This window comes from Myotis nattereri (assembly GCF_964212035.1).
Source record: "Myotis nattereri genome assembly, chromosome: 1".
Lineage (NCBI taxonomy): Eukaryota > Metazoa > Chordata > Mammalia > Chiroptera > Vespertilionidae > Myotis > Myotis nattereri.
Window position 1 is genome coordinate 73,450,509 of NC_138075.1, and position 21,404 is coordinate 73,471,912.

General features: G+C 39.4%; 1 protein-coding gene across 2 annotated transcripts in view; it reads right to left on the minus strand.

Moving 5' to 3' along the window:
- FMN1 (formin 1) overlaps positions 1–21,404 on the minus strand; it is a 393,533-nt gene that overhangs the window by 117,605 nt on the left and 254,524 nt on the right. For both annotated transcript variants that reach the window (XM_081108000.1, XM_081108001.1), the window contains 4 exons: positions 20,838–20,967; positions 19,115–19,261; positions 17,977–18,036; positions 12,819–12,939 (listed from right to left, as the gene is read on the minus strand). In XM_081108000.1, the coding sequence (XP_080964126.1) occupies positions 12,819–12,939; positions 17,977–18,036; positions 19,115–19,261; positions 20,838–20,967 (458 nt within the window). The remainder of the gene's footprint in view (positions 1–12,818; positions 12,940–17,976; positions 18,037–19,114; positions 19,262–20,837; positions 20,968–21,404) is intronic.

Genomic DNA, 21,404 nt, shown 5'->3' on the forward strand with positions numbered 1-21,404 from the left:
TTGCTGACTGTCCCTGTGTAATTTGTTTCCACATCTCATCGCTCCCTCTCCCCAAAAAGCTTTTCTTTTTGATCCGAGTATTCTGAAATGCTCTAACAATGGTATGGATATTTTATTCTCTGAGCCTTTTAAAATTAGGAACTTGTGTCCATCTTTTTTGGAAATTTTCTTGAATGATTTTATTGATTTATTTACATATGGATACATATGAATATTTATGAATGCATATGTACGAGTTTACGTGTGAGTTTGTGGTGTGTATGAATCTGGTGGTAAAAATTGGATTGCTTCTCACCTTTCTCTACTCCTGGAATAGAATTCAGCTTTCTTGTTTGGCTAATTCATTTATCACTTGTCCATCTACAGAAATGTTGTGGTCATGGTTTTCTCTCTTGTTCTGTGTTCTTGAGCTCATGCTTTTAAAGAACTCTTTCTACTCTCGTTTTACTAATTTTCAAGAAGAACTGAAATCCCACAAGAGTGTTCAATTCCAATGAGTGTTCAGTTGGCCACCTCTTCTCAGTAGTCCTCCCAGAGTTTTTCAAAGTCTTCCTCTTCCCTTCCTAAAGCCATATCGCTTTTGGACAATTCACATATGAATGGTTAAAGAGAATATTCACTTTCATGATGAGATCTAGATTTTCTCTTTTCTTTCTCTCTTGAAGAAGACATACTCTCATGGAGAGAAAGCCATCTGATCATACTAGGTGGTAAAAGTCATTCATCCTGCAGGGCTGGTTCCAAGCACAGAAGCAATGGTCTGCTCAGCTGTGTGACTTCACAAGTCCTGGAAGGTTCCTGTACTTTCACATCTATGTCAGAAGCCATGTAATTCCACAAATGGAAGTCAAAACCATGTGGGTTGCCTTGGAGTGCCCCTATAGTACTCTGTTATTTGTCTGACTAACCACATTGGGATATGTAGGGACAAAACATAAGCTAGGTAATTGTCAGAGAGAGAGCTGAAGAGAGTGAGTATGTTGGAGAAACCAAAAGAGATTGATAGGCAGGTCACTGGATGATGGAGATTACAACAGGTAAATTAGTTGAGTGGTTATGGGTAGAGAGAAGAAAAAGCCTAATTATAATCCAAAGATTATTTGTATTCCCTTTAGAAGATAAACTACAGAACTAAGTGGGCCTTATTCTCCAAGCTTTATCATCCTAGATCATTTGTTAGTGTCTGAGGGTTGGGTCTGCAAATAGTAAAAGATTAAAGCATGATATAGTGGAAAGAGTATAAGCTTTGTAATCAGATAAACCTGTTTCAAATCTCAACTTTGTCATTGGTAGCAAAGTTGTTTCAACTTCCTTACTGTAAAAATGCAAGCAGTACTTGTTTTGAAGGAGTTTTAACAAATAGAAATGATGAAAGCAAATTTGGTAATTGATCATTAAATGGTAACTTGTCATTAGTGATTGTGGAAATGGACACGCACTGTACCCTTATATTTATTGCACCTGAGTCCATTGTCTACTCTTGCAGGGATTTTATCAGAGATTATTTAGAATTGCCAGCACATAATGGTAATAAAATGTGAACCAACTTTTAGTAGGTTTTATTATTGCTGTGAAATTCTGGACAGATGTGCCAGATAAAAGACAGGACACCAAGTTAAATTTGAATTTGAGATAAACAAGAAATAATTTGTTTAGTGTAAGTGTGTCCCATGCAATATTTGAGACACACTGATGCTCAAAAAATCTTGTTTACCTGAAATTCAGATTTAATAAATCTGGCAACTCCGAGGGCACCCCATATTGCATGCTCCATTGTAGGTTCCCTGACTGTATTTATTGCAAATACAAAGGAACAGCCATTACAGACTTCCTTTAAATTGTTTCCTTTGCTTCTGAGATAATATCAATAGGCAATCATTTTTTAAAAATTCAGTCAGCGTGGCTCAGTGGATGAGCATTGACCTATGAACTAGGAGGTCATGGTTCGATTCCCTATCAGGGCACATGCCCTGGTTGTGGGCTTGATCCCCAGTGTTGTCCCAGTTAGGGCACATGTCTGGGTGGTGGGCTCAATCTCTGGTGTGGGGCCTGCAGGAGGCAATTGATAAACAATTCTCTCTCATCATTGATGTTTCTCTCTCTTCCTCTCTGAAATCAATAAAAATATGTTTTAAAAAAATTCTGTTTTGGGATCAGCAGTACTGACGGACTTAGTCGACCAAAGGCCACATTTTCATCCAAGTGTTGGATAGATACATAGATTCCAAGCCGTAGAGGAGCCAACATGGTTGCAGGAAAGACAGAGTCAAAGAGGCCGATGGAAAGGCAAACTGGAACTAAAAACTGGATAGTGACCCTGGCTGGGTGGTTCAGTTGGTTGCAGCATCATCCCGTACACCAAAAGGTTGCAGGTTAGATCCTGGTCAAGGCACCTCATACCTTGGTTGGGAGTCTGATCCCCGGTCAGGGAATGTATTTGGGAGGCAATGTTTCTCTCTCACGGCGATGTTTTTCTTATTTTCTCTCTCTAAAAATCAATTAAAAACAAAACAAAACATATCCTCAGGAGAAGATTTAAAAATAAAAAAACACACAAAAGCAGTCAAGAGCAAAATGAAGTACATGTTCTGCTAACTGCCCTTTCTGCCTTCGTCCACCATGGGGACACCAATGCTCTGCAGGCAGAATCCCTTCCAGATGCCAGCAGTGTTCACAGTCTCAAACCCCATAGATGGCGTTACACATATGTTGATATATATATGCGATTTGATATGTATGCTATTTTGCTGTATTGACAGCAAGCTTCAAAACTTCATATGCCAAAATTTGCTGCAGGTGTTAACATCATAGATATTTTTACGCTTAAAAATGTCAAATTTCGTGCAAAAAAAGAGAGCATTTGTGGGAAGTTTTAATTCATTACTTTATTTTGAAGAAAAAGTGCTGCTGAATATTTCAGGAAGCTTATGGTGAACATGCTCCATCTCAAGGTACTTGTGAACGCTGGTTTAAATGTTTTAAAAGTGATGATTTCAATGTGAAAGAAAAAGAATGTCCAGGTCAACAGGAAAAGTTTGAAGACTAACAATTATAAGCATTATTGGATGAAGATGCGTGTCAAACTCAAAAACAACTTGCAGAAAGATTAAACGTTGCTCAGCAAACAATTTCTCATCGTTTATAAGCAATGGGAAAGATTTTAAAGCAGCAGTTCTCAACCTGTGGGTCGCGACCCCTTTGGGGGTCAAAAGACCCTTTCATAGGGGTTGCCTAAGACCATTGGAAAACACATATATAATTACATATTGTTTTTGTGATTAATCACTATGCTTTAATTATGTTCAATATGTAACAATGAAAATACATCCTGCATATCCGATATTTACATTATGATTCATAACAGTAGCAAAATTACAGTTATGAAGTAGCAACGAAAATAATTTTATGGTTGGGGGTCACCACAACATGAGGAACTGTATTAAAGGGTCACGGCATTAGGAAGGTTGAGAACCACTGTTTTAAAGGAAGAAATGGGTGCCACATCAACTGAATAAAAGACAAATGGAAAACCGAAAAGTCATCAGTAAAATGTTGCTTCAACAGCATGAAAGAAAGTCTTTTTTGCATCAAATTGTGACTAGTGATGAAAAGTGGATTTATTTTGAGAATCCCAAATGCACAAAATCATGGGTTGATCCAGGTCAACCATCAACTGCAAGGCCAAATCACTTCAGAAAGAAGACAATGCTCTGCATTTGGTGGGATCAGGAAGGTGTGTGTATTATGAGCTTCTAAAATCAGGTGAAACCGTTAATGCTTATCGCTACCAACAACAAATAATCAATTTGAACCATGCTTTGATTGTGAAACGACCAGAATGTGCCAGAAGACACGGCAAAGTAATGTTGCTTCATGATAACGCACCATCACACATTTCAAAACCAGTTAAAGACACAGTAAAAGATCTTGCCTGGGAAGTATTAACCCACCCACCGTATTCACCAGATCTTGCTCCTTCAGATTACCACTTGTTCCAATCGATGGCACAAGCACTTTCTGAGCAGTACTTTAAAATGTACGAAGAAGTGGAAAACTGGGTCTCTGAATGGTTTGCCTCAAAACAAGAAAAGTTCTATTGGGACAGTATCCACAAATTACCTGAAAGATGGGGGGAAATGTGTAGCTAGTGATGGACATTACTTTGAATAAAGCACTTTTGATGTTTCTCTAGAAAGTATCGTGTTTTCTGGATTACAAAATCCGACATTATTAACTGGTACACCTAGTATTTGCCCAGACACTTAAGTGAGCTAAATGGCAAAGGAGAGGACTGTTTCCACCTTTCAGGAGAAACAATAGGTAGTCTATTGCTTACCATGTAGTTTCAAACAGGAAAGATTTTCCAACATGTAAATAATATAGCTCATAGTGATTAATATTACAAATAATAGATTAATATGTAAAAAACTACGACTAATCCTTAATCATACTACTCTACCTGCCTATAACTGAGAGTTGACTATAACTTATGTGGTTTTTTTTTAAAGATTTATATATATATAGATCTATATATATTAATAAATACATTTATATATATACTAGGGGCCCGGTGCATGAAATTCGTGCACTGGGTGTGTGTGTGTGGGGGGGAGTGTCCCTCAGCCCAGCCTGCCCCCTCTCACATACTGGGAGCCCTCAGGCGTTGACCCCCATCACCCTCCGATCGCCTGATCGGCCCCTTGCCCAGGCCTGACGCCTCCGCCAGAGGTGTCAGGCTTGGACAGGGGACCCCCATCTCCCCCCGATCACTGGCTCTGGCCCCCGCCCAGGCCTGAGGCCTCTGGCCCAGGAATCATGCCTGGGCAGGGGACCCCCATCTCCCTCTGATCGCTTGCTCCACCCCCCGCCCAAGCCTGACGCCTCTGACCCAGGCTTCAGGCCTGGGCAAGAGGACCATCATATCCCCCCAATCCCCGGCTCCGCCCCCCACCCAGGCCTGATGCCTCAGCCAGAGGAGTTGACCCTCATCACCCTCCGATCACCAATCACCGGATCGGCCCCTTGACCAGGCCTGAGGCCTCTGGCAGAGGTGTCAGGCCTGGGCAGGGGACCCCCAGCTCCCCGCGGTTGCAGGCTCCGCCCCTGCCCAGGCCTAACGCCTCTGGCCTAGGCATCCGGCCCAGGCAGCGGGGACCTGCAATGGCAGCGGGGGGCGCCGCGATCGTGGGCTTCGCTTTAGGCCCAGGCAAGAGACCCCTAGCTCCTGGGACTGCCAGCTTCGACCGTGCCCAGCTCCCATCGCTGGCTCCACCCCTACTTCCTGCTATCACTGACCAGGGCGGCAAAGGCGCCTGATTCTCCAATCATGGCTGGGGGGCAGGGCAAAGGCGGCCCCAGGGCTGCCTTTGCCCTGCCCCCCCAGCTCTTAGCTCCCCCCTGGGTTTCAGATCACTGTCAGTGGCAGGGGGCTTCTTCCTGCTTTCCCTTTCGCCTCCCTGCATTGTGCCTACATATGCAAATTAGCCGCCATCTTGTTGGCAGTTAACTGCCAATCTTAGTTGGCAGTTAATTTGCATATAGCCCTGATTAGCCAATGAAAACGGTATCGCCGTACGCCAATTACCATTTTTCTCTTTTATTAGTGTAGATTTCCAACATGTAAATAATATAGCTCATAGTGATTAATATTACAAATAATAGATTAATATGTAAAAAACTACGACTAATCCTTAATCATACTACTCTACCTGCCTATAACTGAGAGTTGACTATAACTTATGTGGGTTTTTTTTAAAGATTTATATATATATAGATCTATATATATTAATAAATACATTTATATATATATATCTATATATATATATATCTATATATATATTGATTTCAGAGAAGAATGGAGAGGGAGAGATAGATAGAAACATCAGTGATAAGAATTAGTGATCGACCACCTCCTGCACACCCTCTCCTGGGAATGGAGCCTGCAACCCAGGCATGTGCCCTGAGAATTGAACCATGACCTCCTGGTTCATAGGTCAACACTCAACCACTGAGCTATGCTGGACTAGCTAAGATTTTTTTTAATTGATTTTTTTTTAGAGGAAGAGGAAGGGAAAAGGAAACATCGATGTGAGAGTGGAACATCAATGGGCTGTCTCCTGCACGCCCCCTACTGGTGATCGAGCCCCAACCTGGGCATGTGCCCTGACTGGGAATCGAACCAATAACCTTTCGGTACACAGGATGATACCCAACCAACTGAGCCATACTAACCAGGGCTATAACTTATGTCTTTTTAACCTGATTTTAATTGTAAAAATTTCATATGCATATCCAAATAGTCAAACTATTGCCACTACACCAGTCTTAGCCAAGGGCCAAGAGAAATGCATAAATGTTCTCACTTCATGATTTTACATGTGTAGGTATGTGGTTTCCTCCCTAATTCCCCTCTTTTACTGATTATAATGGTTTTGACTCTATGATTCTAAATAACAGATTAGTATTTTTGGTGAGCCTTTAAAAGGGAGTGGGGCTAAATGAATGAATTCACTCTGCCATCTTCATCTGGACAACACATTGACTATAATTTAGAAAACCTACCATCACCCCTCCCCCCAACAAAAAAACCTCTTTCTTGAACTGTTACTTTCATGTCTGTATGAATTTATATCCTTCTATAATTTAAACTTTGAGTAGAATGTTTAGGAATTAGTGTTATACAAACAGAGGCTCATCTGGATGATATAGGGTTTACCTGGTCACTCCATTAAAATAAGGACATCAGAATGGGAAATGCCTACAGATGTACTGGATGTACTTCAATGTAAAGTTAGGTTAGAACTATTACTATTCAAACTTAAAATGAAAATTTTAGTAATTTTGAATGCCTGGACTATGCATTTCACACAGCATCTCACTTTAAAAAGGCTTAAAATAGTTAACATTTTAGGATAAACATTTATCAGGTAAACATTTATAGAGTGGTAAAAGATATCAAAAAAGTCAACAGAAACTCTTGCCTTTCCAAAAATGTATAAGTGTATTTCCAAATATTTCTAAATGGTTCATCAGAAAGGACATGTTCAAATATATAGTCTTAAATATTTAGGGAAAAGGACATCATTGGAATGATCTTAAAACACACACAAACTTGCACCTCAGCCAACATTTTCAAACAAGTTTGTATATCTTACACTTAGGGTTAACTGCTACTTCCATTTTCCCAATTTATATATGCAATAACAGGGCTCAGAATGCATCAATTTCAATGCAGATTTAGATCACAGTTAGCTGGTTAAGTAGCCCACCCTTAATAACAGGGGTTACTAAGTAACTTTTGTTAGCTAATGACAATTTATTTTATTTTTTATTTTTATTTTATTAGTATTTTATTGATTTTTTACAGAGAGGAAGGGAGAGAGATAGAGAGTTAGAAACATAGATGAAAGAGAAACATCGATCAGCTGCCTCCTGCACACCCCACACTGGGGTTGTGCCCGCAACCAAGGTACATGCCCTTGACCAGAATCGAACCTGGGACTCCCCAGTCTGCAGGCGGATACTCTATCCACTGAGCCAAACCATTCAGGGCGACAATTTATTTTTATAAAAATAATTTTTGATTGATTTGAGAGAGAAACATCGATTAGTTGTTTCACTTACTTATGCATTCATTGGTGGATTCTTCTATGTGCCCTGCCAAGGGATCAAATCCACAACCTTGGCTTATAGGAACAATGCTTTAATCAACTGAGCTACCCAGCCAGGGCTATTTTTCTTCTTAAACTTCTCAGAATAGAATGACTTTTCAACACCTATCTGAAGAGTTCCTGTCTTATCTTCTAACAAAAAAATTAATTGACCTTCTTACTTTCATAGCCAGAGTGAATTTTTCATAACTAAATACTATTACAGGCTGATGTGAAACAAATGTGGATTTGGGAGTGGTGACACCAGAGTAATTTTGAGTAACACTATGGCTATTCATTTTGGCTTTCAGGCATCAACACTTACAAGAGGATGTGACCCACTCTGTTTACATGGATAACAACTAAGGACAGTGTGGTCAGGGAGTATTAAGAGCAACATTAATGGGCAAAGAGCATAATTGTTTATCACAGCTCCTCCTGTTAAGGTCATCCAGGAATGATGATTTAATAAATAGTTGTGTCTTTATATTAAAAACTTGATAGCAATGTCAACATCACTTAAGCTACATTTCACAGAATGTATGTTCTGCAACATATTACTAAATATTTAGTGAAATAAAAAAACACACAAAACACACACACAATGTTTCATATTTTAAGTTGAGAAATGCTGCTTTAAAGAGGGATAAATCATGTTTTTTGTGTGTGTGTTCTTTTTTAAAAAATTGCAGGACTTCCTAAAACCTTTAATAAACTCATGTGCACTGTGAATTCCTACGATGTGATTTCAGGACAGAGCATTTCCAGGTTTATCGGACTAGCGACTCTTTCTTTAGAAAGCACTAATTCACATTTTCTGCAGTAATGGTGAGCACTAGTACTTGGGAAATCCCACATCTGTGGCCTCAGCAATGGTGTGTGTGTGTGTGTGTGTGTGTGTGTGTGTGTGTGTGTGGTGTGGTGTGGTGTGTGACTGGTATCAACTGGCACAATCAGAAACACACCTTTGGTGTGTTTGTTTTCTATTGCTACTAAAACAAATTGCCACAAACTTAGTGTCTTAAAACAACACAAATATATTACCTATAGTTCCCATATGTTAGAAGTCTAACCTGGGTCTCACTGGGCTGAAATCAAGGTATTGACAGGCTGCAATCCCTCTGGAGGCTCTATGGAGAATCTATCCCTTGCCTTTCCCAGTTTTGGAGGCTCCTGCATTCCTTGGTTCATTGCCCACTTTCTCCATCTTCAAAGCCAGCAACATCGCATTTCTCTGATCATTCTACTGTACTACCTCCTGCTGACCACGGACAAGGAAAGTTCCCAGCTTTTAAAGATCCATGTTAAAGATCCATGTGATTAGATTAGGCACACTTGGCTAATCTCCCCATCTCAATGTCAGCAAAGTCCCTTTTTGCCATGTAAGGTAGCATGTTCACAGATTCCAGGGTTAGGGTTTAGACACCTTTGGGAACCATTATTCTATCTACCGCCACTTGGGTCGATAATCATACCTTCAGAATTTTGGCCAGCAAGATCAACGAATAAGAAAGGGAGCAACTATTCCTACTGCTTGCTGGATTTCCCCAAACTATCACTTATAACTTCACAGTATCAGGAAAATCAAAATTATCATCTCATTAAGGGATGTAGAACAGTGAACAAAATATGGAACATGTTCCCAAGCACCAAGAACTTGGTTTGGTCTCCACAAGGCAGAGAAGAGTGTACAAGTGCTCTGGGAATTCGATTCTCCACAAACAGCCAGCTGGCTGACCAACATTTTGGGCCTGATTCTATAAGTTGTGCATTTTCCAGTAAGAGGTACTCAAATAAACCCAGTCGGTTTTATTGAAGCTTTCATTACTAAGGTAGTGTGCATTCATGTCCTTCTATGATGTATATACTATGTTGTCCCACTTTGTGAGTGAGAAATTAATACACTCTATGGTTGTTACTTGACAAGATCTTACTTTCACCAAACCAGTAAAAAATACATCTGATTCCAAAGCCTGAGGTCTTAATCTTACACAATACTGTGTCTATTCACTATTCAACCCATCTCTCCTACAGGTCCTCCCCCTTCTATCCCAACCCAAGGGCTTCCTTATATGGTTCCAGGAGTGGGAGTAGATACAGTTATACTCATGCACACGTTCAGTGACGCTCTTTCTGTCATTTGTATCTTTATGAAGCTTTATGCCTTGATTATATGCCTTTCTGTTTTGATCTATGATAAGGTATGGAGACTGATGGGCCACTAGCAGGATATGTCATGAGTACATGGCTTAGAGTCGCATCTAGTTTTAAAATGTGGCTAGGTCATCACCTGCGAAGTAATTTAGCATGTTATGTGAGCATCATAAACTTCAGTTTCCTCCTCTTATGAGAGATCGGCAATAATATCTGCTTCAGAGGGTCATTGTAAGGATTCAAAGAATGATATATGCAAAGCACCTGATAGATAATAATAATGTATTATTATTATATAATGCAACAAACTGAAGTTGATACTATTACCATCAATTCCTTGCTGTGTTTACCTACATAAGAGTGCTATGCAAAGTTCTTGTCTCTATGGAAGGTGCCTATTGAAAACCTCTACTTAAATCAGTGACATTTGTACAGCCAACAATCCTAGTTTCATTCTCATCCTATTGTTAAGGTGTGGTTCAGGCTACTCAAAACAAATTTCTTCTAAAGGGCCATGACTGCGGGGAGAACCGGGGCCTGAGACTTCTTGAAATTTGCTAATCACATCTGGTTTAGCTTTAGACATTTTCTGGGGTTTTGCCAGCAGCCACGACATTTTAATGGCTACAATAAACCTCAAAGCCTCATCAAATCTTTGCTGTATGTGTGAAAATTATGTCCTCTTCAATTAAACATTCAATCTAGGCTCACACCAAGGCCTTATGGAAAAGGCGGTGAAACCTGAATGGGGACGGGAGATGAAACGGACCGCCACGACTCTGGCCATCTTGCCAGATGGTATTTGGAAGAAAAAGAAATTCATTAGAGAACCAACGGTCTGTATTTTCTTTAAATATTTACTAGGTACCTTTCATGTGTTAAAAACACTGGCATCAGTAAAGATTAGCAGGGATTTTTTTGTTTAAATATTCAATGTGTGGGGGGGGGGAGTCCCAGTTTCCTCAACCGCCTTTATGGTACTTCCTTGGTGAAGTCCAATACAAAGAAGAAAAATAACTGTGATGATCAGTTTTCCTTCCTAGGGCAGTCCCTCCAGCTGCAGAAGTTTTATATCTCCTTAAAATTGACTGAGAGAAGTGTCAGTTGAGTGCTGAGATCTGCAATGATAGCTAGGATTTCCCTAGAGAAAATAAGATACACCAAAGTGGGGAGCTTTGGGGGAACCCCTGCCTGTCCACTGTCTTCTTAATTCACTCTTCTCATCCCTTTTGTTATCATCTAACACACTGGAGCGTCCAAGGGAGGTGGCCGAGCCAGGATGCCCAAAAGAGGAAGTCCCTGGAAGGAAGGCCGGGGAAGAAGAAAGAATACACACAGATCAGGCTTCTATTCAAAAGACAAGAGGAGCGAGCAGGCCCAGGGTGTTAAAGGGGCCATGAGCTGGGGGGATGGGCATTCAAAGGCAGCCAAGGAGTGAACAAACATGGGTCTTTGCTGCCACTGTTCACCTGCAGCCATCCTGGGGACTGGCCTGGGCCCTAATTCCACCCCTGGAGAGGGACAGAGGAAACTACTCCATGATGGCTTACTTGGCTTTACTCAAGTAAGAATCAAGCTCCTCATGTTATACAAGAACAAAACTGTCATTTATTTTATTTTATTTTATTTTTTTATTTTATTTTATTTTATTTATTTTATTTTATTTATTTTATTTTATTTAATTTTATTTATTTTATTTTATTTTATTTTATTTATTTTATTTTATTTTATTTTATTTTTTTAGGAAAGGGAATAGAATAACCACAAGTCCACATATCGCATTCCTGAACAAAGCATTCATTTGGTTGAATTCATGCTCTCAACCACATCAACAGGAGGGGGGAAATGTCCACATGTTCCTTTAAAAATAATTTACAAGGTAAAAATATTCACTTGTAACCACCGTCCTTATTTAAGCAAGTTTATGCCCAAAGTAAAAACAAATGGCTTTCCCTGACACTCCGAGCAGACCTTGCCCCTTCACTTCCAGTTCCAAGCTGTTCTCTGTCTAAGACTTGGGTTTCTGAGCACTCTTTCACAATAAACATTTTTTGAATGTTTATTTTATGTCTTAGTGTAAAAATATTCCTGGTTCAAGCTCTTCATTTCCTCAAGCTCGCCTTTTGGCACTCTGGGCTCCATTTCCACATTAACACGCTCCCTAAATCCTCCACAGAGCTCTTCAGTTGGAGCTACACAAGCTCCAGCGCAAGTATTTATATTCTTGGACAAGGAGATGTCTCCACAGTGAAAACACAAGACTCTCGAAATGCCAAAGGAAAATTCCTGCCCAAGAGAAGCATATTTTCACCTTTTAAAAAAGCCCAAAGGGCTTTCAGAATATTGTTTTGAATAATTAAAAAAATGTAAAATAAACTAAAATAGAATGTCTTGCCATCTTTATTAGACTCATATATATAAACCAAATATATAGGAACACGGGTGTGCGTGTGCATGTGTGTGTGTGTGTGTGTGTGTGTGTGTGTGTGTATGACAAGAAGAGGGAGCGTGTGTGGGAGCAGGGATGGAAGAGAGAAGGCAGCATAGTAAACTTGTTTAGAAAATGCATGAGTTTTAATCAGATAGAATTCAGTAAATCTGTTTTGCATTGCCTGCGTGAACATAACTTCTCTAAGCCTCATTTTTCTTATCTGTAAAAAGAAAAGTTAGTATAGTTCCTGCTTTTAGGTTTGTTATAAGAATTATATGAGACCACAGTAAGCATCCAGTAAAGGGTTTAGGCTGTTAATATTATTAAAATTATATCTATTATATGTTGGGAAATGTAGATAAGACAAGATGTAGATATAACAAGTACTAACACAGTAAGAGAGAGAGACATATGTAAGTCCAGTGCCTCCAAAAAGTGCCCGGTGATGGAACGCTTTGTGAGAGCTGTAGCTTACCACAGTTGAACTCTGCACCCATTCCATTCAATGAGCCACACACAAGTAATCCTCTTAAATCATCTTTTAAAACTCTTAGCTATTATCATAACGGAATAGTTCCTGTTACCTTCCAGTTGCCTCTTCAGTTTTCTCAAGTCTTTGATGAGGTCTTCAAACTTGACTTGGGAAGCCAGAAAGAAATCTTGTGGTTCAGGCAGGGGGAAAATGCTCTTTTCTGTTCCTGCTTCCTAAAAGATAGAGTGGAGAAAAGCACGTTATACTTCCCAATTGTCACTTTCAGTTGAAATTCCAAAGCATTTCTTATTGAATGTTTGAATAAACATTGCAGCAACACTTCTCCGGGGTTCCTCAGTTTGGACTGGTTACTTTGAAGTGCTTTGGTGTGTTTCACAACATCTCTTTGCTCATACTGGCATTTAGATTGGCTATGGCATGGGTGAGGTTCCATGTTGCCTCATGAATGAAAGAGAAAATTGTCAGGTATGTCCTGATCTTGGGCACTCTATGTCCATGGAAAAGGGCATAGGAGGAACACATGAAAGTATTTAAATTAAAAGTCCCTGTTTGGGTTGCACATGGTAGCAATTAGAGAACTCAGCGTTGAGGTATGTCAATGGGTGTGAATTGGAAGGTACTGAGTAAGGCAGCACTTCAATGGAAGAAACAATCACCCTGCCTTACGCCTTTACCTACCTTCCTCTGAACCTTAAAGCACGCATGCACACATGTGTGTGTGTTGGGGGGAGGATTGAATTCATATTTGTAAAAATTTTCCAAATGTTGTTTGGCTACTCTTACCACATATTTAACGTGGGCATGACTGGGTATAGTTTTTGACAAGCCCCACAACTATCCCTCAAAGAGCGCCCGAGCTGAGAAACTTCTTGAGGGACAAAACATTCATCGGGCACATTGAAAGATAAACTGAGCCTCAAATTTCTTTTTCAGTCTATCTGGCTTCTTCCTGGGTTGTTTAATGTAGCTTCATATCTTGCTCATCTCAGACAATCCTCAGGTCTCTCCACATAGGCCACTTTGCCAGCTTTCCTTCACATTCCATCTTTCCTACTGCTATTAGGACTGGTTCCAGACTCTAAAACTGCTTTACAAGGCACTTTATGATCTGGCCTCTGTCTACATCTCCAGCCTTATTTCTACCTTCTCCTTATTTCTAACTCCCTTCCTCAAACTTTCTTAAAATAATAGGTCGGGTCATGGTCTCTTGCCTCTAGGCTTTTGTAAAACTTATATGAAACTGTCCCTTTTTCCAACCCTTGCCCAGAACGGTTGGAACATGTTCATACCTCTTTATTCATACTCATCCTTCAAATCTCAAAACAGACATCACTTCCTCAGAGATTCCCCCTAAGTCCCAGCAACCAACTCTTGGTGTTTCCAAGAGCCCCTGGTATTTACCATTCTCACAGGACTTACCAACATTAATTTACAAATTGCCTGTTAGCTTGTACGTCTTCCCCACTAGACAGGAAGACAGGAACTGTGCCTTGGTCTCCATATAGAATGTAACCTCCGGCCTTTCAATAAATTCTGTTTGGAAACATCACAGAAGAGCTACAAAACTCTGCTCTGGGAAACCTTACCTTCAGCAGGAGACATCTAACTTACTTTCATATTTTCTTGTGGTTTCGGGGATTCCCTTGACTCTTTCCCTTCCTTTAAAACCTTTAGCTTTACTTGGAATGATAAAAGAAGGTGGTTCTCCTCATTTGCATCGGACAACATTTTACATGATCAAGGCACTTTTTTTCATCTTCCTATACTTATTTGACTACTTTAAAAACCATAGAAGCAGTATCCGGTCTGAGTGCCAAGATGGAACAACATCTACGATGCTTGCCACAATACTCCATGGTGATCTACACTGGAAGTACTCATGAATAATATCTCTTTCTATTTTCCAAAACTTTTTATCAAACTTAGTCCAGCTTGATTTTTCTTTTATTTTCTTTCTTTTTTTTTTTTTTTTAATTGAGAAAATGCTGCTGAGCCAATCAGCCTGGTAGTAGTTCTGGTGAAATTTGCTCAATTAGAGTTCAAAAGACATGGCTCTAGATGGGTTTCTTTAAACTTCACAGACCTAGACTTGGACCCAAAACCTGGCATGAGTGGAAGAAAGCCTGGAACAAAAGTCACCTTTCTTCAGCTAATTGCTCATCACTACTAACCACAGAAATCATCACTTATGCTCCTAAAGGGAGAGGATCGTTTAATAAATCATACAATTTTATGCTCTTGTTGAGTGAAATGCATTTTGCACAGTGAAAACTAGGGGAGGACCACACGAATGTTGACTTCTTATTTTTCCTAAGCCGGATCATTCCAAATTTGAAACTATTCTTACGGTAAGATTTTCCTCTGGGAAGCTGATTTCACTGGGTTCGGCTTTCTTTAACGAGCCGTATATCATAGGCAAATCTCAGTCTTCCTACACAATGCATCTGACTTGGTTGAGACAAATACCAGGAGGTATATCTGCTCATGTCAACCTGTGATTAGAAAGGTCACCTCTCACAATGCTTCTACCAAACTGGTACCTGCTGCCAGAACTTGGGGTACGGTATGTACATATTGCCTGAAGCAATATACCTCCCCTCTCTACCAGAAAGTAACTTTCACCTCCTCATACCTAATTCTTTATAGATGCCTCTTATCACATTCCTGTCAATATTTGCAGAATATACAACTCAGCAAGTATTTATCAGGCACCTACATTACAGACACTAGAAAGAGACAATGAGTTCTGGATCTCAGGGAGCAATACCAGGGCGATGGTAATTGCTCATTGATATCTGTAGATGAGGTAGAAAACATATTTTAAGTGAGTCATGAAAACAAAGTGTTCCTGGGCTTAAAACGAGTAAAAGACAAGGAACTGAGCAAAGCCCTCTTTGAAGAAAGGTCATGTAAGATTGCAATATTTTTTATTATATCTTTTCTTCCTTTTACAAAAGTGACACGTGTTCATTAGGTTTAGTAATTAAAAGAAAGAAGAAAGTAAAAATCTCTTACAATTCTACTATCCAGAAATAATCAAACATTTTAATATATATCTTTCCAGGTATTTCTGTGTGTATTTATATTTACATATTGGAGATCACTGTATATATTATTCTAAACACATTTGTAATTTAAAAGCAGATCAAGAGCATTTTCCAATGCCAGTAAACATTCTCTTAGACACTTTCCATGGTAGCATATTCCATTGTATGACTCTAGCATAATTTATTTGACCTTAGTTTCTACCTTTGGACACCTACTAAAAAATTCCGTGATATTTTGCTACTACAAATTATTTCAAATAAAATAGTGATACATGTCCTTATTTTTTCCTTAGGATAAAACCCCTAGAAATATGTATAATATTCCACATATTCATAGGGCTTCAGATACAGAACGGTCAAAGTCTCACTAGCCCATACAGCACATCTGAATTAGGAAAAGGGGTCCCCTGTAAGCTGACACAGCTCTTTGGGCAAACAGCTTGAAAAGCACATGATGAGAAATTTTTTCAAGGTACCCATATGGACATATAGTTTGGTGAATCCAGAGCAAACTAGATAAGGGTCTCATTTGACCTATAGATCTTAAACAGATAGGATCTCAGTCAATCATACAAGACAGACCCTAGAAAGGCTGGATCAGTATAGATTGCTAATTCTATACATATAGTTGGCAATTTATATCTTATATTTGTTTTCTGTGGTTACCTGCAGTCTGTTTTGCCACTATTTTTAAAATGAGAAGGAATGAATTGATTTTTGCTTATTGCTTTTGAAGAGCTCACTATATAAACTTTTCCCCCCAAAAGGTATTTTAATTATTTTAAGAGATATTCATAAGACAAAAGAGAAGTTTTATATAAAAAGGCTAGTGACAAGAATAGTTCCAATTAGGGAGAACATCAGATGTAAAAACACATCAGGAAGAAAGCACAGGGTGTGTTTGGAAAACATCAAGTCTTGAGTTGAAGCATAGACTGTGCATAGAGGAAAAGTAATAAAAATCTGGTTGTAAAACACTGGCATTAAATTGGATAGAGTCTTAATTCACTTGAAAAAGGGGAGCCATTTTGTTTTGGAGTAAAAAAGTGATGTGAAATGATCAGAACTATAAAATGTAATCAGGCCACAGGCCATGGGATGGACCAGAATGGTGGGGAAGCCAGCCGGAAAGTAATCGAAATTCCCTAGGTGAGTTATCACAAAGCCTGAATGGGCGGGGGTCACTTAGGATAAAAATCAGGGAAGAATACGACAAACAATTTGAATTGAAGGACAGAGATCAACGAAAGAGAAGCACCATTTCATGTCTAAATGACCAAAATTATAATATCTTTAATAGAAACAGGGGAGAAGTGGAGGGGTGAGGTGGGATGAGAATCCTGGTTGTAGATATGTTGAGAACAATTAGATAAACCCACCAGGAGTGCAAGAAAGAGAACTATAAACCTCATCAGTGCTTAGCTGGTCGTCTGGATGAAATTGCAGGCCTCTCAAAACTAAGGCTCTGGCATCTTTACTTTCCTTCCCTCAGTACCTAGGAAAAACTCTGCTTCCATGGATAGTTAAGCAGGAGTCCTGACAACATTTTCCGGAGACTTTTTCCATTCATCTTGATTGCTAGATTTCTCAACATCTTACAACAGTACCTCTTTCTTCTCAAAGCTAGGACTCCTTGTTCTCAATTTAATGAGGAGGAATAAAATACAGAAAATTATGCTCAGGTAGATTCTCACAGAAAATGTTATTTCTAATTGCAAATGTAATTTAAGCAAAGAGGAGGGATTTCAAATTCCACATCTGCAACTTGTTCCCAGATGAACATTATTGAGAATGTCGTGGGCATTACTGAATATTAATTTCCTAAATTTTGGTTTGCATCCCAGAATCTAGTTTCAAATATAACCACTTACTGAATGGCTAGACTTCACAAAGGCCCTGGCAACCTGGTCAGAAGGCACCGGGATACTGGGGGTTTCTCCGAAGCTGTGTCACACAACGGAGTGAGAGTCAGTAGACCTGTACCACCAAATAGAGCTTCTCTTCACAAATGGCTTCAGTGTTTCCATCTATAAACCAAGGAGGCTGGCTAGCTCTCAGATTCTATGTTGGACTTGAAATCCATCCGTCCGTCCGTCCATCCATCCATCCATCCATCCATCCATCATCAGATTGCTGAATGTCAACAATGTGTAAGAGTTGAAGCCCCATTTGTGTAGTTTTCCACATAATGCCATTTCTTACCTGATCATAGTAACGCAGGTAGTATTTCACGACATAGTCCACCAGATTAATCCCATTATCCTAGGTTTAAAAGAGAAGCTTAAATGAAAATCATTCACATGAGACTCTGCTGTATTATACAGCTGAGAGCCAAAAATCTCAGTTTATGACCTGAACACTTTTAGTTTGTGATACCTGGTCCTAATTCTGAGACCGGCAAGATTTCTCTCTCTCCTCCTTGTCCCATCCATTTTTTATGGCATCCATGCAAAGAAATAACACTACACTGCTCTTTGTGGGGTAAAAATCCCCCAAATAATCCATAAGACCTCTTAGGTCATGGCTAAAACAAACAAACAAAATAAATAAATAAAACACAGTCTCTATATTTTCTGGCATAAAGCCAAGTCAGGAGGGGGCAGGGGAGTGCTAAAGGGAACCAGGGACTAGAACAGAAAACCATCCCTCCCTTCCCACCTTTCAAAAGATGTGTGTTCTTAATGGTGTGAAAAACAATCAGGACAGCTTAAAAGGAATGCCATGCCACTTTATGACCCTGGGAGGCCAGGCCCTCCCACAAGGCAGCCTTTGAGTCTTGTTCACATGGATCTAATTCTAATTTGCCTCTGTGTTTCCCCTCCCTCCACTCCCACTGCCCCCCTATAGGATGCCTAGGTATGGCTGGTTGTTTCTAAAGAGGTGGCTCTGCAGGGGTGTGGAGCCAAATGATAATCAGGCTCAGAGAGTTTGACAGTAATGTCCAGCCTGATTGTTGTGGGCAAAAGAGTAAGTCAAATGCTCACCTCAGCATTGGTCCATTCACAGGAATGAATAAATTACAAGTGGCCAACAACAAATTCAAGCCTTGTGCTATGGCTAATATCATATGCTGTTTTATTCTCTCGCTGCAATTCAACATCTAATTGCATTTTAAAGCAAACAAATATGTAGTGGGAATTTTGCCATTAAAATAAGATCAAACATTTAAAAAAAAGCTATTTTATTCCAAAGTCAAAAGAAAGCAAAGGAAAAGTATATTGTTATGGGGAGGATGGAGATAAATGGAACAATCAGAAATAGGTTTTCTTTTTTTAAAATTAAAGGGATAGAGGGAAAATAATGGCAGATCATAGACATTTATTACAAAACAAATAAATACCCGACTTTTGACATCCTTGAGTTTGGGCAGAATTTCTAAGCTGTATCCATCTGCTTGTCCCCGAGTCCTATTTCCTCCATTCATATAATTTCCAAAAGCCAGAATAAGAGCTAAAATATCCTTCACACTCTTCATGTGCAGCAAGCCCTGTGATGACAAACACCAATGATTATGCAGCTGAACTCCAAATATAACTATGTCCATTCAACAACAAATATTTATTGAGTACCCAATAGGCTGTTTGGTGGCATGTTACCAACAGAATTAACAGTTAGCAAGATGGAAAATAAACTTTAAGCCTTAAGTGTCTTTTAAAAAATACATCAAGAGTCATCATTTCCTATCCTTTCAATGAATTATACTATGTGTGGGTTAAATATTAGTGTTTGTATTTCCATTTGAGCCAGTTTTATTTTGTAAATACTTGAAAGTATTTATAAATTCAGGAAAGAGAGTTGTTATAGTTAGGCTTCACATTCGATGACTTGCAAGTAGAAAGGGGTTTAATATCATTTGAGGATCTGTTTTTAGACTATTATCTATGTAAACAGTACAGTTAAGTGTAGGGTAGTTATAATAACATGTCAATTCTTCCTTATTTGTGGTTCTAACCCTCAGAGGTGAACTACAATCAGGTAGTTCAAGGCCAGAGGCTACCTGTATTAAGTGTTTGCTGATATGTCTATTCACTGTTATCATTTCAAGCTGCTTAGAGTTTTCTTCGCTCCCCATTTCATTTGTTCTCTCTCTCTCTCTCTCTCTCTCTCTCTCTCTCTCTCTCTCTCTCCCCCTCTCCCTCTCTCTCCCTCCCTCCCTCCCTTCCTCCTTCCCTCCCTTGCTCTCTCCTTCTCCCTTTCCTTCTCTCTCTCTCTCTCTCTCTCTCTCTCTCTCTCTCTCTCTCTCCTTCAAGTACAAACTCCAAATAGATACTTTTCCCCTTTCTCTATAGTCTTAGTTGGCTTTCTTTTATTTTAGGAAAAGAAATCCAAATGCAGCTCTAGGCTGACTTCTGCTCCTGACTCTCTGGGCACTATTAAAGGATACATATTATACTTTGGTATATATGCCTCCCTTATTGAAATCTTTTATATTTTACAAAGAAAAAAATAATGCCTTCAGATAAGTAACTAAGTATTAAACTAAAAGCTACAGTATTTGTGGAGAGTGTTCTTAAGGACATGGGTCACTGGGAGAAAAAGCCAAATGCTAGAATTTAACTTTATAATGAATACCAATATGGTAAAGCCAACAAAAACTTATTTGCTCATCACTCATTATCATAATCATTTGTTTCCTTTAACAAATCTCTAGAATATTTTTATTTCACTATGTAGCACATTTCAGATGGTCAAATTCATGGGTCTGAGGAAAAACCTCTTTTGTAATTCAGACAGTGAGTAAAAAATAAACTATACTATTTGGGTTGGTGTCAAATGGCCAGTATGTACATTGGAAGGTGTTTGGAATATTTGAGAAAAAATCTGTAAGAATGACATTTTTTTCCCTCTCTTCTTTTCTCTCTCCCTCTCCCTCGCACTTCATCTGCATGCACACACACACTCACACTTAGGCAGGATAATAGTCACAGCTATACTTAGAAAAACACAATCTTAAACCCAAAAAGTTTTGGCAAAGGGACTCTAGCTGATCTCTCCCACTCCCAGCTTCCTCCTTTACCCCTAATAAGGACAAAGTTGTCTTTTTAAATTAGACAGCAACATACCTTAGAAGCTCGTGTGATGATCTCTACCTTTCGATGCAAGGAGGTGATGCCTTCGGAAAAGACAGATCTGAAGATGATACACTGGGCACGCTCAGCAAAATTAGGGATCTGGGCTAATTCACGTAAAAATCTGTAAAAATTAAGAAGGAATTATCTAGCTTCATATAAAATCACAAGGAAAGTAAAAAGACAGCTGGAAAAGATCCATCATGAGAGCATTCCTTATTTGACAATTAATTTAACAAACTTAAAAGGTACCAGGCTAACTTAAGCAACTCTAAGGCGATGTGTTCTACTGTGGATAACAAAGCCACTTTTCAAAAAATGGGTTTTTATGGTAGTAAATAAATGCATAGGGGCCAGTCAGCATAGCTCAGTGGTTGAACGTCAACCTATGAACAAGGAGGTCACGGTTCGATTCCCAGTCAGGGCACATGCCTGGGTTGTGGGCTCGATCCCCAGTGTGGGGTGTGTAGGAGGCAGCCGATCAATGATTCTTTCTCATCATTGATGTTTCTATCGCTCTTTCTCTTACTCTCTGAAATCAATAAATTACATAGTTAAAAA